This window comes from Zonotrichia leucophrys, chromosome 28 (genome assembly GCF_028769735.1).
Source record: "Zonotrichia leucophrys gambelii isolate GWCS_2022_RI chromosome 28, RI_Zleu_2.0, whole genome shotgun sequence".
Taxonomy (NCBI): Eukaryota; Metazoa; Chordata; class Aves; order Passeriformes; family Passerellidae; genus Zonotrichia; species Zonotrichia leucophrys.
The window spans coordinates 6,057,069-6,070,245 of NC_088197.1; the positions used below are offsets into that span (position 1 = coordinate 6,057,069).

General features: G+C 64.3%; 2 protein-coding genes across 7 annotated transcripts; both read right to left on the reverse strand.

Moving 5' to 3' along the window:
* Positions 1 to 126: 126 nt before the first annotated feature.
* PLVAP (plasmalemma vesicle associated protein) lies at positions 127 to 2,679 on the reverse strand. Its single transcript, XM_064734309.1, has 6 exons — positions 2,290 to 2,679; positions 1,855 to 1,933; positions 1,030 to 1,622; positions 693 to 813; positions 428 to 503; positions 127 to 337 (listed from the first exon to the last, which is right to left on the reverse strand). Exons 1-6 carry the CDS (start codon positions 2,665 to 2,667, stop codon positions 331 to 333), a joined length of 1,254 nt encoding a protein of 417 aa, XP_064590379.1. The 5' UTR covers positions 2,668 to 2,679; the 3' UTR covers positions 127 to 330.
* Positions 2,680 to 8,771: 6,092 nt separating this feature from the next.
* On the reverse strand, positions 8,772 to 12,927 carry BABAM1 (BRISC and BRCA1 A complex member 1). 6 transcript variants are annotated; one of them, XM_064734213.1, is made up of 9 exons: positions 12,780 to 12,926; positions 11,931 to 12,375; positions 11,623 to 11,681; positions 11,276 to 11,396; positions 10,891 to 10,969; positions 10,603 to 10,627; positions 10,222 to 10,351; positions 9,812 to 9,895; positions 8,772 to 9,207 (listed from the first exon to the last, which is right to left on the reverse strand). In XM_064734213.1, exons 1-9 carry the CDS (start codon positions 12,866 to 12,868, stop codon positions 9,007 to 9,009), a joined length of 1,233 nt encoding a protein of 410 aa, XP_064590283.1. In that variant the 5' UTR covers positions 12,869 to 12,926; the 3' UTR covers positions 8,772 to 9,006. The 6 variants fall into 6 exon arrangements, with proteins under 6 accessions (XP_064590283.1, XP_064590282.1, XP_064590288.1 ...); XM_064734212.1 differs by having other exon boundaries at positions 9,812 to 9,898; XM_064734218.1 differs by having other exon boundaries at positions 9,812 to 9,898; positions 11,931 to 12,295; positions 12,780 to 12,902.
* Between the last annotated feature and the right edge of the window lie 250 nt (positions 12,928 to 13,177).

Genomic DNA, 13,177 nt, shown 5'->3' on the forward strand with positions numbered 1-13,177 from the left:
CGTCCTTCATCCTTGGGGGACAAGGACATCCCTGTCCCTCGTCCTTGGGCATTTCCCACCCCTCTGTGCGAAATTCCCGCTCCCAAAATTCCCAGTTTTTCCATGGATTTCAATCCACACAAAGTAGCAAGTTGTCCCCAGATTCGGGGCCGGCTGTTGTCCCGCTCCAGCCGAAAGGCAGGGATACATCTGAGGGGACACGCAGGGCGGGCTTGGGGACACGGGGACAAAGGGACAAAGGGAGGGTGGCCCTGGGGCAGGAGTTGCCATCCGTGCTGCGGGAAGCACCTCCTGGGCGGCTCTCCTGGTTTTCCGTGGGATTTTCCAGCATTATCCGCTGTGGGAAAAGTGGGATCAGGTCGGGGGCAGCTCCAGGAGCACTGGGTGCCCCGGGGAGGGTGGCCCGGTGTCACCTCTGTCCCCTCACCTGGCATTCTTCAGGGTGGCCGTGTACTGCTCCATCAACTGCAGCATCTGCTGGAGCTCCACCGGGTTCTGCATTCCTGTTGGGATCGGGATGGGATCCATGGGATTGGGATGGGATACATGGCTTGGGATCCATGGGATTGCGGTCCATGGGAAGGAATCCATGGGATTGGGATGGGATCCATGGAATGGGATGCATGGGATGGGGTGGGCACCCAGAGGACATGGTGACTCCCCAGCCTGTCCCCAGTCCCCCGAGGACTCACCCATGGTGCCCAGGATGGCCGGGTTCTTCAGGAGCTCCATGTAGGCGCCCGTGCCAGGGAAGGAGCTCGAGCGGGCAGCGCTGCCTGGCCCCCGCGAGCCCGGCAGGTCCAGGTGGGACATCTGGGGGGAAAGTGGGCACTGCTCAGGGGTGGCACCGCTCAGGGGTGGCACCGCCCCCAGCAGGAAATTCCCACATAAACAGAATCCCGGTGTCAGGAAGGAAAATCCCAGTGCAGAGGTGCTTGTGCCCATGTCCCCATGGGAGTCCCCATGTCCCCAGTGCCCAAATGTCCCATGTCCCCGTGTTCCCATGTCCCCAATGCCCCATGTCCCCACCTTGGTTCCCATGCAGACCCCGAGCTGCTGCCGCAGCGACTCCTCCATCGCCGCCGCCGCCTTCCTCTTCTCCTCCAGCTCCTTCCCCACCTTCTCCTTGTCCGCCTGCAGCCTCTTCCTCTCCTCCTCACCGTCCTTCTGGAGCTTCTCCAGCCCCTGGATCCTCTGCTGCAGCTCCTGCGTGTCGCGGGAGCAGTTGTGGCGGCACTGCTGCACGCTCAGCTCACAGCTGCTCCTCCACACGAAGAGCGAGTCGCGCTCCTTCTGCCGCCGCAGCAGCTCCTCCACGCGCTCCCGGATCTGCCCCAGCTCCTTCTCGGCCTCTTTGCACTGGTATTGCTTGGCCAGATCCAAAACCCTCAGGATCTTCTCACTCACATCGCTCTGCAGGGAGCTGCAGCGATGTTTGTGCACATCCAGCTCCATCCTGCTCAGGTCACCCTCGGTCCTGGCACTCTGCAGGTCCTGCTGGCACTTGTCCTTCTCCTGGGTCACTTTGGTCAACTCGGCCTGGCTCTGCTGCCTGCTGCCCTCCAGGGTTCTCTTGGACAAGCTGGCCTGGTCCAGCTGCCGCTGCAGCTGCAGCTTCTCAGCTTGGGGGGTATTGGGGGACAGGGTTTGGCTCTGGGGGATTTGGAATCCAGGGGTTTGGGTCCCCCCAGGTGCCACCCAATGGCTTGGGGCGACGCCTCTGCCTGGGGCTGGTCATGTAGGGATGCTGGGGGTGCCCAGGAGGTTGGGGAGGGAGAGTTGGGGGTCCCCAAGGGGTAGGAAGGGGATGCTGGGGGTCCCCAGGGGTTTTTTGAGGCTGGGGGTGTCTCTTACCGGTGCAGGTGTTATTGATGAGGGTGGTGATCACCTGGCACTCTTTCAGCCTCAGCTGCTGGAACATGAGCTCCCGCAGCTGCACGGGAGGAAGAGGAAGAGGAGGAGGAGAGGGGTCAGAGAATCCCAAAAGGACCCCCCGGCATCTCCTCGTGGGCTCTGGGAGAGCTCCAGGGCAATGAGAGGAAGAGGAGGAGGAGGAGAGGGGTCAGACCATCCCAAAAGGATCCCTGGGCACCACTTCAGGGGCTCTGAGAGAGCTCCAGGGAGGAAGAGGAGGAGAAGGAAGAGAAGATTGGGACCCCCTTGACCAAAACCCCCTGGCACTTTCTGGGGTCCCCTCGCTGCCACCACCCACAGGGACGAGGAGGCGACAGCAGCGTCACCCGCAGGCAGTGCCACCCTCCCGCGGGATTCCCAGGAGCCCGGGCTCACCTGCGGGATGCTGCTGGAGGCCTGGCTGCTGTTACACTTCTCCAGCTCCCTCTGTGCCTTCAGCGCCATCCCCTGCACCTTGTCCCTGTCCTTCAGGGTGGCGTTGAGCGTGCGGCTCAGGTTGGCGTTGGTGGCACCCAGGGCAACAATCCTGCGGTAGTGGCTCTGCACCTGCTCCTCCAGCAGCCTCAGGTGGGTGTCGGTGCCCGCCTGGGCGTTCCCGTACACCATGAAGAGCACGAGCCCCAGGATGATCAGGAATTGGATCAGCGAGGTGAAAAGAAAAATGTATTTGAGGTAAAAACCGCAGTCGCGCTTCGGCATCGCCTCCTTGTGCTCCAGCCCGAACTTGGCCATGGCAAAGCTGCTCTTCTCCATCCTCGCCGCCACTCTGGCCGCCCCACCCCGCGGGGACCGCGCTTTTCAGGGGGGCCGCGCTGGGGCGGGGCTGCTCCCGCCGCCGTGTTTATATCCCAGGATTTAATATTTCCTCCTGCCGGGCTCCTTCCTGCCGTGCCGGATGCTCCCGGGGACCCGCCGGGTTATCAGGGCACAGCTTCTGCTGGGCTTGTTGTTCCTGAAGTGTGGAAAGGAAAAGAAAAAAGAAATTTCATTCCCTCCATCCCATTTCGGTGCCTGGCGTGCCCCTGGAATGGTCTGCAATTGTCTCCTGCCCCAAAATTCCCACTCCCGGCATGGGAATTGCAGGGAATTCAATCCCGCTGGGTGATCTGGGCCCTGGGGTTGTTGTTCCTGGAGTGGAGGGGGAAAAAAAGGGGATTTCGTTCCCTCCATCCGATTTCAGTGCCTGGCGCACCCCTGAGATTGTCTGGAATTGTCTCCTGTCCCCAAATTCCCACTGCCGGCGTGGGAATTGCAGGGAATTCGATCCCACTCCCCTGGAATTGTCTGGAATTGTCTCCTGCCCTAAAATTCCCACTCCTGGCATGGGAATTCCGGGGAATTTGATCCCGCCGGGTGATCGGGGCGCAGCTTCTGCTGGGATTGTTGCTCCTGGAGTGAAGAGGGTGAAAAAAAGTGGGATTCCACTCCTTGCAAAGCATTTCAGTGCCCGGCGCATCCCTGGAATTTCCTCCCGCCCCAAAATCACGGGATTCGATTGCCCCCATCCCATTTCGGTGTCCTGCGCTCCTAGAATTGCCTGGATTTTGCCTGAGATTGTTTGGAATTGCCGGGAATTGATTAGAATTGTCGGGAATTGCCTCCCGCCCCAAAATTCCCACCCCTGGCGCGGGAATTGCAGCTCTGATCCCGCCGAGAGTGCCGGGCGGGACCCCGAGGGTGGCACGGGGGTGGCACACGGGGACAGCTCGGGTGGCACCGAGTGAGGCGGGGACGAAGCCCCCGTGGGAAGGCAGGGACAGGGAGAGGCACCGGGAGCAGCTCTGCCGTGGCTTCCCAGCATCCTTGGGTGCACTTTGAAGAGGGTTTCCAGGAAAGTTGGATTTTCCTGCGGCCGCATCCTGTGCAAAGGGCAGCGACGCATCCGGGCCCCCCCCACCCCGAGCCCCCCGACCCGCCGGGAGGAGACAGAGGAGACATCCCAGTGTCCCGCCCCCTCCCCGAGCCCCCCGTCCCCTCAGGGGATCCCCCCCGAGCCGCCGGGAGGGGACAGAGGTGACATCCCGGTGTCCCCGTGAGCCATTCCCAGCGGAGGATCCCAAATCCCTAATTTGGGTGGGGCCAGAGCGACCCCCTCGCCCTGCGAGGGTTCGGGATGGGGAGGGGAACTGGGAAAGGCATCCCCGAACTGGGAACAAAGTTCCCAAACTGGGAACAGCATTCCCACGATGTGGGATGGGTTAATCAGGGCAGGGGTTAATTGGAGGGGTTAATTTGGGAATGGGAGGCGATCTGTGGGGTCCTGGGAGGCTGCGAGGAGCCCTCGGGATGGGGCACCCCAAAGGTGACACCGGCGGCGCGGGTGGCAGTGTCCCCTCGGGGAGATCCAGGGATGGCGGTGTCCCCCCTCGAGGGTGGCACTGTCCCCGCGGGTGACTCACTCTTATTTGCAGCTCAGGAAAAGGAAGCGGCGGTAGCTGAGAATGGCTCCGGCAGCGACACCGGCCGGGCCATCGCAGACACTTCCCGGTCCCCGAGGGACGCGGGGCAGCCAGGGCAGGAAACAGCCACTGGCCGGGGTCAGCGCCCGGGGCGCCCAGCGGTTCGGCCCCCCCGAACCCCCCGGAACCCCTCGGAACACCCCGGGGACCCCCCCGGAACCCCCCGGACGTCCTGCGGGGCCGGGGAATCGCGACATCCCCACGGGATGGGGACAGGGGGACAGTGGCCGTAGCCAGGACCTCGACACCCCCAGACACCCGGTTTGAGGTGGCACTGAGGGACAAAGGGCAGTGTCCCCCGCTTCAGCCATGCCACCCTAAACTCCACCCTTTTCCCTGCTCTCAGTCCCCTCCATGTCCCCAAGGCAGCCCCGACCCGCAGGGACCCGCAGGGAGCGGGATCGGAGTGGGGACACGGTGACAACCCCGGCTCTGCCACTCCCGGCTGGGCGGAGCCACCTTGGCGGCGATGTCCCCTTGAGGGGACAGACACCGGGGGTGGCCCCACGACAAGGGGGTGGCTCTGAGTCCCCCAGTCCCTCCTCGGGGTGTTTTGGGGTTCGGGATAGAGGAAATCCCTGGAGTTTAGGGACACGTTTGGGTTTGGGGAGGGGACAGTTGGGGTCAGAGGAGCAGGGGACAGACAGCGAGCTGGTGGCACAGGGACATGTCCTGGTGAGCAGCGCAGCTTTTATTGCCCAATCTCCCCCCAATCCCCCAGATGCGAGCTGTTCCCGGGTTCTGGAGCGCCGTGGATGTGGCCGGAGATCCCGGAGGGGATTCCAGGGAGATCCGTGCCCGGGATGAGCCAAAACTGCCCCCATAAGCTGAGAAGGGACCCCCCTGTCCCCTGTCTGGCTGCGATGTGGACACGGCAGGAGTGGGACACGGGATGGTGGCACAAAGGGGTCGGGATTGGGATTGGGACATGGTGGGGTCGGGATCGGGATCGGGATCGGGATCGGGACCAGGATCAGGATTGGGATCAGGACATGGGATGAGACCAGGACTCAATGGGGCCAGGAATCACAGTGGGATCAGGACCCGATGGGATCAGGGGATCAATGGAATGAGGACCCGTGTCCCACCCCCAGGGCTCCCGCGCTGCGCTGGCGGCTCCGGGGCCGAGCCAGCCCCGCAGGTGGCAGCGGTGGGGACATGGCGGCACCGGGGATGTGGCCGGGGCGGCTGCGGGACCTCAGCCCTTCCTGCAAGGGGAGGGACGGGGAGTGAGTCCCGCACGAGTCCTGCTGCCCCGGGGACACGGCGACAAGGGCGCTGAAGCCGCCGCTCCTTGCTGCCCCTCCTCCCGGGGGTGTCCCCTCTTCCCAGGATGTCCCCCTGTGCGGGATTTCCCAGTCCGTGGCTTGTGACACCTTCCTGGGTTGTCCCTTTCCCGGATTGTCCCCCTCCCCGAGCTGTCCCCCCTCTCCGGGCTGTCCCCCTCGGTCTGTCCCCCTCTCAGAGTTGTCCCCTCGGGCTGTCCCCCCCTCTCCGGGCTGTGCCCCCTCCCCGTGTGCCCCCAAGTACCGCTGGCCCGGGGAACACCTGCGCCCGCTGCCTCTGTCCCGGCCCCGCCGCCGCAGCGCCTCCAGCTCGGCCGCGTAGTCCCGGCTGTGGGGACAGCGGGGACACATTGGGGGGTGGCCCTGACCCCGTCTGGGGACATGGGGGCCCCCAGGGGGAGGAGGGACAGGACAGGGCGTCTCTAAAAGGGGACAGGGACAGGGACAGGGAAGGGGAGGAGGGGACTGGGGGGACACGAGGGGTCTCCATGAGGAGGCAGGGACAGGACAGGGTGTCACAAGGGTGGGGGGTGTGGCTGCTCTGGGGGCGGCCCACCCTGAGGAGGGTGACAAGGACCTTAGAGGGGGATGTCCCCTAGGGACAGCGGGTGTCCCCGAGGGACAGGGGATGTCACCAAGGACCAGGGCCCTTACAGGCTGTCCTGCAGCTCCCTCTGTCGCGCCTCGCAGCGCTCCCGGCGCTCCCGCAGCTCCCGCTGCTCCTCCAGTGCCTCCTGCAGCCGCCGCCGCAGCTCCCGCGCCTGCTCTGCGCCCCACGCCACCTCCTCTGGGGACAGCGGCGACACCGGTGTCACCCTAGGGCGGAGCGCAGCCCCCCCGGGCCGGGCTCCCCGCGGGGGGACAGAGCTCACCTTGCAGCGCCACTTTGTCACCGGCCAGCTGCGCCCGCTCGCTCCGCAGCGCCACCAGCTCGTCCCCCAGCGCGGTGACATTGGCCTCCAGCCTGGCCTGGGGACAGGGGAGCCGTGGGGACAGCCGTGAGCAGTGTCCTCTCCACCCCTCCACCACTCTCGACTCTTCTTCTGCTGCCAGAGCCCTCCTGCTCCTCTGCCTCACTGCCACCCCTGTACCCAAACTGTCCCCACGCTCCTGGTGGCCTTGGGTCCTCCACTCATCCTCCTCCAAAGATGGGGTATATGGATCTGGGGACAATCCCTTTGCCCTGGAGGGACGGCTCATCCTGAGGGTGGGGAGCACAGGAGAGCCCCAGGTCACCCACGTCCCCAAGTGTCCCCCTGCTCCTGGTGGCCTTGGGTGCCTGTCCCCCTCCCATCACGTCCGTCAAAGCGTTGGGGATGTGGCTTTGGGGACGATCCCTCTTTCCTGAAGTGACACTCCTCCTGGGGGAGCTGTGGCCTGTCCCAGCAGGCCGAGGTCAGCCCGCGGGTGTCACCGGTGGTGCCAGGGCGGGGACAGGGGGACAGGAGCTCTCCAAGAGGCTGCCCAGCCCTGCCCGGCTCCCGGCGTCAGCCCTGGGAAACGGGGACATTTTCCAGCCTCTCCGGGCCATTGTTCAGCCGGATGAGCCCGAGAGGGGCGGCGGGACCCGGCTCTTCCTCCTGGCCCTTTCCCGGCTGCGACCGCAGCTAAAAATACCCGGGAAGGACAAACCCAGGAGATGCGGCCCCGCCGCTGCCTCAGGACCCTGTAATTACCGGGATGGAGCCGGGAACAGCGGCCCCGCCGGGAGCGGGACGGGCGGGACGGGCCGGGAGCCGCCAGGGCTCGGGTTTGGGGTGTCCCTGCCAGGAGGTGGCGACTGTGCCCCCCCAGGATGGAGTCGGGAGCATCTTTTTGGGGTGCTCTCTTTTTGGGGTGTCCCTGCAGGGAGGTGGCAGCTGTGCCTCCCAGGTGGCTGTGCCTGTGTCCCAGCTCACCCTCCTGGCTGGAACTGGGAATTCTCCCAGGGATGAAGCAGCCTCCGGGCTTGGCCGCTGGACAGGGAGGGAGGGGCGGGGGACACTGCTGAGGAGACAGGGGATGTTGTCCCCAACCCACTTTCCATCCCAAAGTGACCAAACACCTCCTTGTCCCTATCCCTCTGGCCACCTACTGGGACTGGAGACAGGTGTGAGGGGCTACTGAGGGAACAGGGAGTGTTGTCCGCGTCCCGTTTTCCATCCTAAAGTGACCAAACCCCTCCTTGTACCCATCTCCCTGCCACTTTAGGGGACAGGGGACACTGCTGTGGGGACATGGGGTGCAGTCCCCATCCTCTTTGCCACTCCAAAGCGACAAAACCCGTCCTTGTCCCCATCCCTCCGGCTACCTACCGCCCGCTGGCGGCAGGACACGAGGCTGGCATTGTCCCTGCTGCTGTCGCCCCGTGCCCGCTCCAGCTCCCGGCGCAGCGCGTCCCCGTCGCTCCGCAGCCGCTCCCGGTGCCGCTCCAGCTCGGCCAGGCGCGTCCCGAGCTCCCGGCTCTCGTTGGCCGCCCGCTCCCGGCAGCCGCGCAGCTTCCCCAGCGCCTCGGAGCGCCACAGCAGCAGCGCCGCCGCCACTGTCACCGCCGCCACCAGCAGCAGCAGCGCCGCGCACAGCGCCAGCACCTTCAGCGTGGCCCGGGGCACCGCGGGGTCCATGGCGGGGGACAGCGGGAACAGGAGGGCACAGAGGAGACAGGAGGGGACAGACGGGGACGGGAGGACCCGCTCCGGCCGTGGCCGTGCCGGGATGTGGTAGTGACACTGCTGGCGACACCGTAATTGTCGCGCGTGGGCCGAGGTTTGTGGCAGGTCAAGGCCCAGAATAGGTTTTTGTTTGTGCTGGACACGGGACAGGGCTCTGCCCTAGCCGCGGGGACAAGCTGGGGTGGCCTCGGTGACCGCTGGGACGCTGAGGTTCCCATCTGTCCCCAGCACGGAGCTCCATGTCCCCTGCAGCGAGAGTGAGGCAGGTTTGGCCAGGGCTTATTGGAAATGGGTTAAAAAATGAGGATTTGTGGAATGGCTGCGGCTCAGGGCAGCGTTGACATGTCCCTGTCCCCTGTCCACTGTTCCTGTCCCTATCCCCTGTCCCCTCCCTACCCGCGGTGGCCAGAGGTGAATGGTCACTCCGGGATATCCCCATGGAGGTGGGACAGAGGGACCCATACTGTCCGTTTGTTTTTATTCTCTCCTATAGTCCTAAATCCCAGTTGTCCAAATCTGCATTCCTCTAATTACATTTCTGGCTTTAGAACCATTTCATTCCTATTCAACTTTTAATATTTTAAAAATCAGAGATTGGCGTTTTTCACAGGGTTGTCCCCTCAGGCGGTGGCATCGCCCTCGGGCCTGTCCCCTCAGAGGGTGGCCTGTCCCCTGAGGGGCGGCCTGTCCCCTCTCTCAGCTGGCGGCCTCCCCCTCGGGGCTGTCCCCCCCATCCAGCAGCCCGTAGTGCGCGTGGCTCTGGCACGGCCGCTGCAGGGGATGCGCCAGCAGCTTGGCCATGCAGTTGTGCAGCTCCAGCGCCGGCCCCGCCAGGGCCACCTCGTACTTGTAGTTGGTGCCTTTGGTGTCCAGGCTGCCGAAAAACCCGAACATGTCCTGGGGAGGGGACACACGGGGACACAAAGGGGTTAAATTTGGCTTGTCGTGATCTCAAATCCTGAGAAATTTCCTCTTTTTGTCCTCTAAATTTGTCCAAAAATTCCCCTCAGAATTCCGTGGTTTTGTCACCCCATTGTTGGTGATTCCCCAGTGTCCTTTGGCCTTCTAAATCCCCCACAAACCCATCCCATTCCCACCCCATTTTCCCCTAATCCCCCCATTCCCACCCCATTTTCCCCCAATCCTCCCATTGCCTGCTAAATCTCCCCATTCCCACCCCGTTTTCCTCTAAATCCCCCCATTCCCATCCCATTTCCCCTAAATTCCTCCATTTCCACCCCATTTCCCCCTTTTGTAACCCCAATCTCCCCCCCTCCCAAAATCCCCCCCTTTTTCCCCAATTTTCCCCCAAAATCCCTCCCATTTCTCCTCCAAACCCCCCCATTCCCACAAAAAAATGGAGGAATTTGAGGGGGAAGATTTGTGGGATAAAGAAAATAAAAACAGAAAAACAGGGACAAATGAGGGAAAAAATGGGGGTATTTGGGGAGGGGGAAAGGGAGGATTTGGGGGAAATTTGGAGGAATTTGTCCCCTTTTACCTTCCAGCTGCTCTCGTCTTCCTTTTCATCCACCCCATTGTGGATGTAAACAACGTCGAAGAAGAAATAGGGGCACTGCAGCAGCTTCTGGGGGGAAAAGGGAGAACTTGGGGGCTTTGGGGGGAGATTTGGGGTGGAAATGGTGAATTTTGCGGCTGGCACAGGGGGATTTTGGGGCTGGCATGGGGACATCTGGGGTGGAAACGTGGGGATTTTGGGGGTGGTATGGGGGGATTTTGAGAGTGGAAATGGGGGAATTTTGGGTGGAAACGTGAGGATTTTGGGGGTGGCACAGGGGGATTTGGGATGTCCCAGACCTTGACGTGCTCGCCCCCGCAGAAGTGGGGGATTTTGGGGTGGCATGGGCAGATTTTGGGGTGTCACAGGGGGGATTTTGGGGTGTCCCAGACCTTGACGTGCTCGCCCCCGCAGAAGTGGGGCTGGCAGTGCGGGCGCCCGAACACCAGGATGGTTCTGACCACGAAGGGCGGGGGGATGGTCTGGACGTTGTCGGTCACCGGCAGCTCCACCTTCTGCTGGCTGGGATGGGGACAGGACAGGGTGGCACCCACGGGGACAGAGACAGGGATGGGGTGGCACCCACAGAGTCAGGGTGGCACCCATGGGGACAGGACAGGGTGGCAGCCACAGGGACAGGGGACAGAGACTGGTGGCACCCCCGGGTCAGGGTGGCAGCCAATGGACAGGGGACAGGGCTCAGGTGCCACCCACCCAGCACCCTCCAACCCCCCCAGCACCCCCAGAACGTTCTGGAACCCCCCAGTGCTCACATGAGGTTGAAGAGCCCATCCAGATCTGAGCTTGGAGTCAAGGCTGGTCCTGGCACCTGTGACACCCCCAGGGCCACCCCCAGGGCCACCGAGACACCTGTGCCACCTCCAGGGCCACCCCCAGGGCCACCCTGGCACCCAAGACACCCCAATGCCACACAAGGAACCCCAGTGGCACCCCGGTGACCCCGCTGGCAAAGAAGGGACCCCCCCGGCATCCAGGACACCCAGAACCCCCTGATGCCACCCAGGTGGCACCCAGGACACCCCAGTGGCACGGTAGGATACTGAAGGACTGGCACACGACGGTGTCCAGGTCGTAGAGGCAGCTGCAAACCTCACGCGGGTCTGACGTGAACCCTGAGAGCTGCGGGGGCACCGGGCTGGCACTGGCCCTGTCTCCACCCTGTCCCCTGTGCCCAGCTCTGTGCCCACCCCTGTGTCCCTCCCCGTCCCTTTGCCCTGTGCCCATCCCTGCCCCCTCTGCCAGTCCCCTGTGCCCATCCCTGTCCCTGTCCCCACCCTGTGCCCATCCCCTCCTGGCACCCCAGGCCCCCTCTCCCTGTCCCCATCCCTGTCCCACCCTGTGCCCATCCCTGTCCTTGTCCCTGCCTGGTGCCCCCTGGCACCCCAGCCCCCCTGTCCCCCCTGTGGCTGTGCCCGTGTCACCCACCCAGGTGGCATCATTGTTCACCACCACCAGGGCGAACTCGTGGCTTTTGTCGATTTTGTGTTTGGTCCTGACGAACATCTCGATCATCTTCTGGGCCACCGTCAGGGCGTTGCTGCGGCACCTGCAGGGCATGGGCTCAGGGCACCCGAGAAACCACAAAAACCCCAAAACACACAAACCCCATACACCACAAACCCCAGAGACACCACCAAGCCCGGCCCAGCACCCCAAAAACCACACAAAGCCCAGAAACACCACAAACCCTCGCCTGGCACCCAAACACACCACAAACCCCAGGAACCCACCCAGCACCCCAAAAACACCACCTGGCAGCCCCTGGCACTGACCCATTGAAGGACTCCAGTTTGGGCACTGCCATCTCCTCGGCCAGGTCCAGGCAGATGATCTGGGGGGGGGGGCACAGCTGAGACCCTCGAGTGTCCCCAGGGACCCTCAGGGTGTCCCCAGTCCATCCCAGTCCCTCACAATCCCCTCCCAGTCCACCCCAATTGCCCCCCACCAATTCCCCTCCAGTCCCTCCCATTTCCCCCCAATCCCCTCCATCCCCCTCCCGTCCGTCCCAGTCACCCCCAATTCCCCCTCCCAATCCCCCCCAGTTCCTCCCAATCCCCCCCAGTCCCTCCCAGTCACTCACCACCTTCTCGGGGCAGTTGACCCGCGGTGTTCTGACGGTCACCTCGCCGTGCTGCCCGTGGCTGGCCGGGCCGTGCCAAGCCGTGCCAGGCTGCCCGGGGGGGCTGTGCCCGGCGCTGGCCGCCTCCCCCTCGCCCTCGCTGCGGTTCCCCGGAGCCTCTCCCCGGTTCCCCGGGGCCTCTCCCCGGCTGCCCACGCTGCCCGGCCCACTCGGGGCTCGGTCCTCGGCACCCTCGGGGTTCGAGCGGGTGCGGGGCCGAACATCTGGAACCTTCTCCTCCTCATCCTCGGCGGCGCTGCCCGGCTCCGACGTGTCCATCCCGAAACTGGGGGGCTGGCACCCCAAAACCGGGGAGTGTGCTGGAGCTAGCACCCCAAAATCAGCGGTTTTGGGGTTGCTGTGGGGCTGGGACCCCAAACCTGGGGGTTCTCTGTGCCTGGGACCCCTAAAGTGGGGAAATTCCGGTGTGGCTGTAACCCCAAAATCAGGGGTGTCCGGTGTGGCTGTGACCCCAAACCCGGGGGGCTCGGGGGTGATCTCTGCGTGGGGAGGGGCTCCAAGGAGTGGGGGGTACGAGAGGCAGGGGCTCGGAGGAGTTTGGGGGGTGCCCCACTCACTTCCCTCCCCCTTGCAGCCCCCTCCCCACTCAGCCCCACTCTCGGACCCCCTTTCCCACGCCCCCCACCTTCCCACGCCCCTCCCATGCCCCATTTCCCCGGCCCCACGCCCCCATCTCCTCCCTCCCTCCCTTCCCCATCCCTCCCCCCGCTCCTGTTCGCCCTCGAAGCCCCAAAACTCCCCAAAACACCCCTGAACCCCAAAAAAGTCCCCCGAGCCCCCCGCGCTCACCGCTCACCGCAGCTCGGGCTCCGCCGGAAATGGCGCCGCGGGAGGGCTGATGGGAGTTGTAGTCCCTTTGGGTGTCCCGCCGCCACCATGGGGGGTAGCCCCAGGCCCCGAACGCCTCCTCACGGCCCCATCCCTTCACGCACCCTCTTCCCCACCTCTCTCCCGTTCGGGTTCGACCACTGAGCCCCCCAAAATCCCCCTGAACTCCTCCAGAGCCCCCGCGCTCGCCGCTCTGGTCCGACCCCGTTCCGCCGGAAATGGCGCCGCGCGGAGGCTGCTGGGAGTTGTAGTCCCCATCGACCTCCGGCAAAGCCTCGGAACGCCGCCCCCTCCGCCCCGCCAATGCCCCTCTAAACCGCGCTGCGTCTTTGCTCCACCCCAAACATCGTGTGAACTCC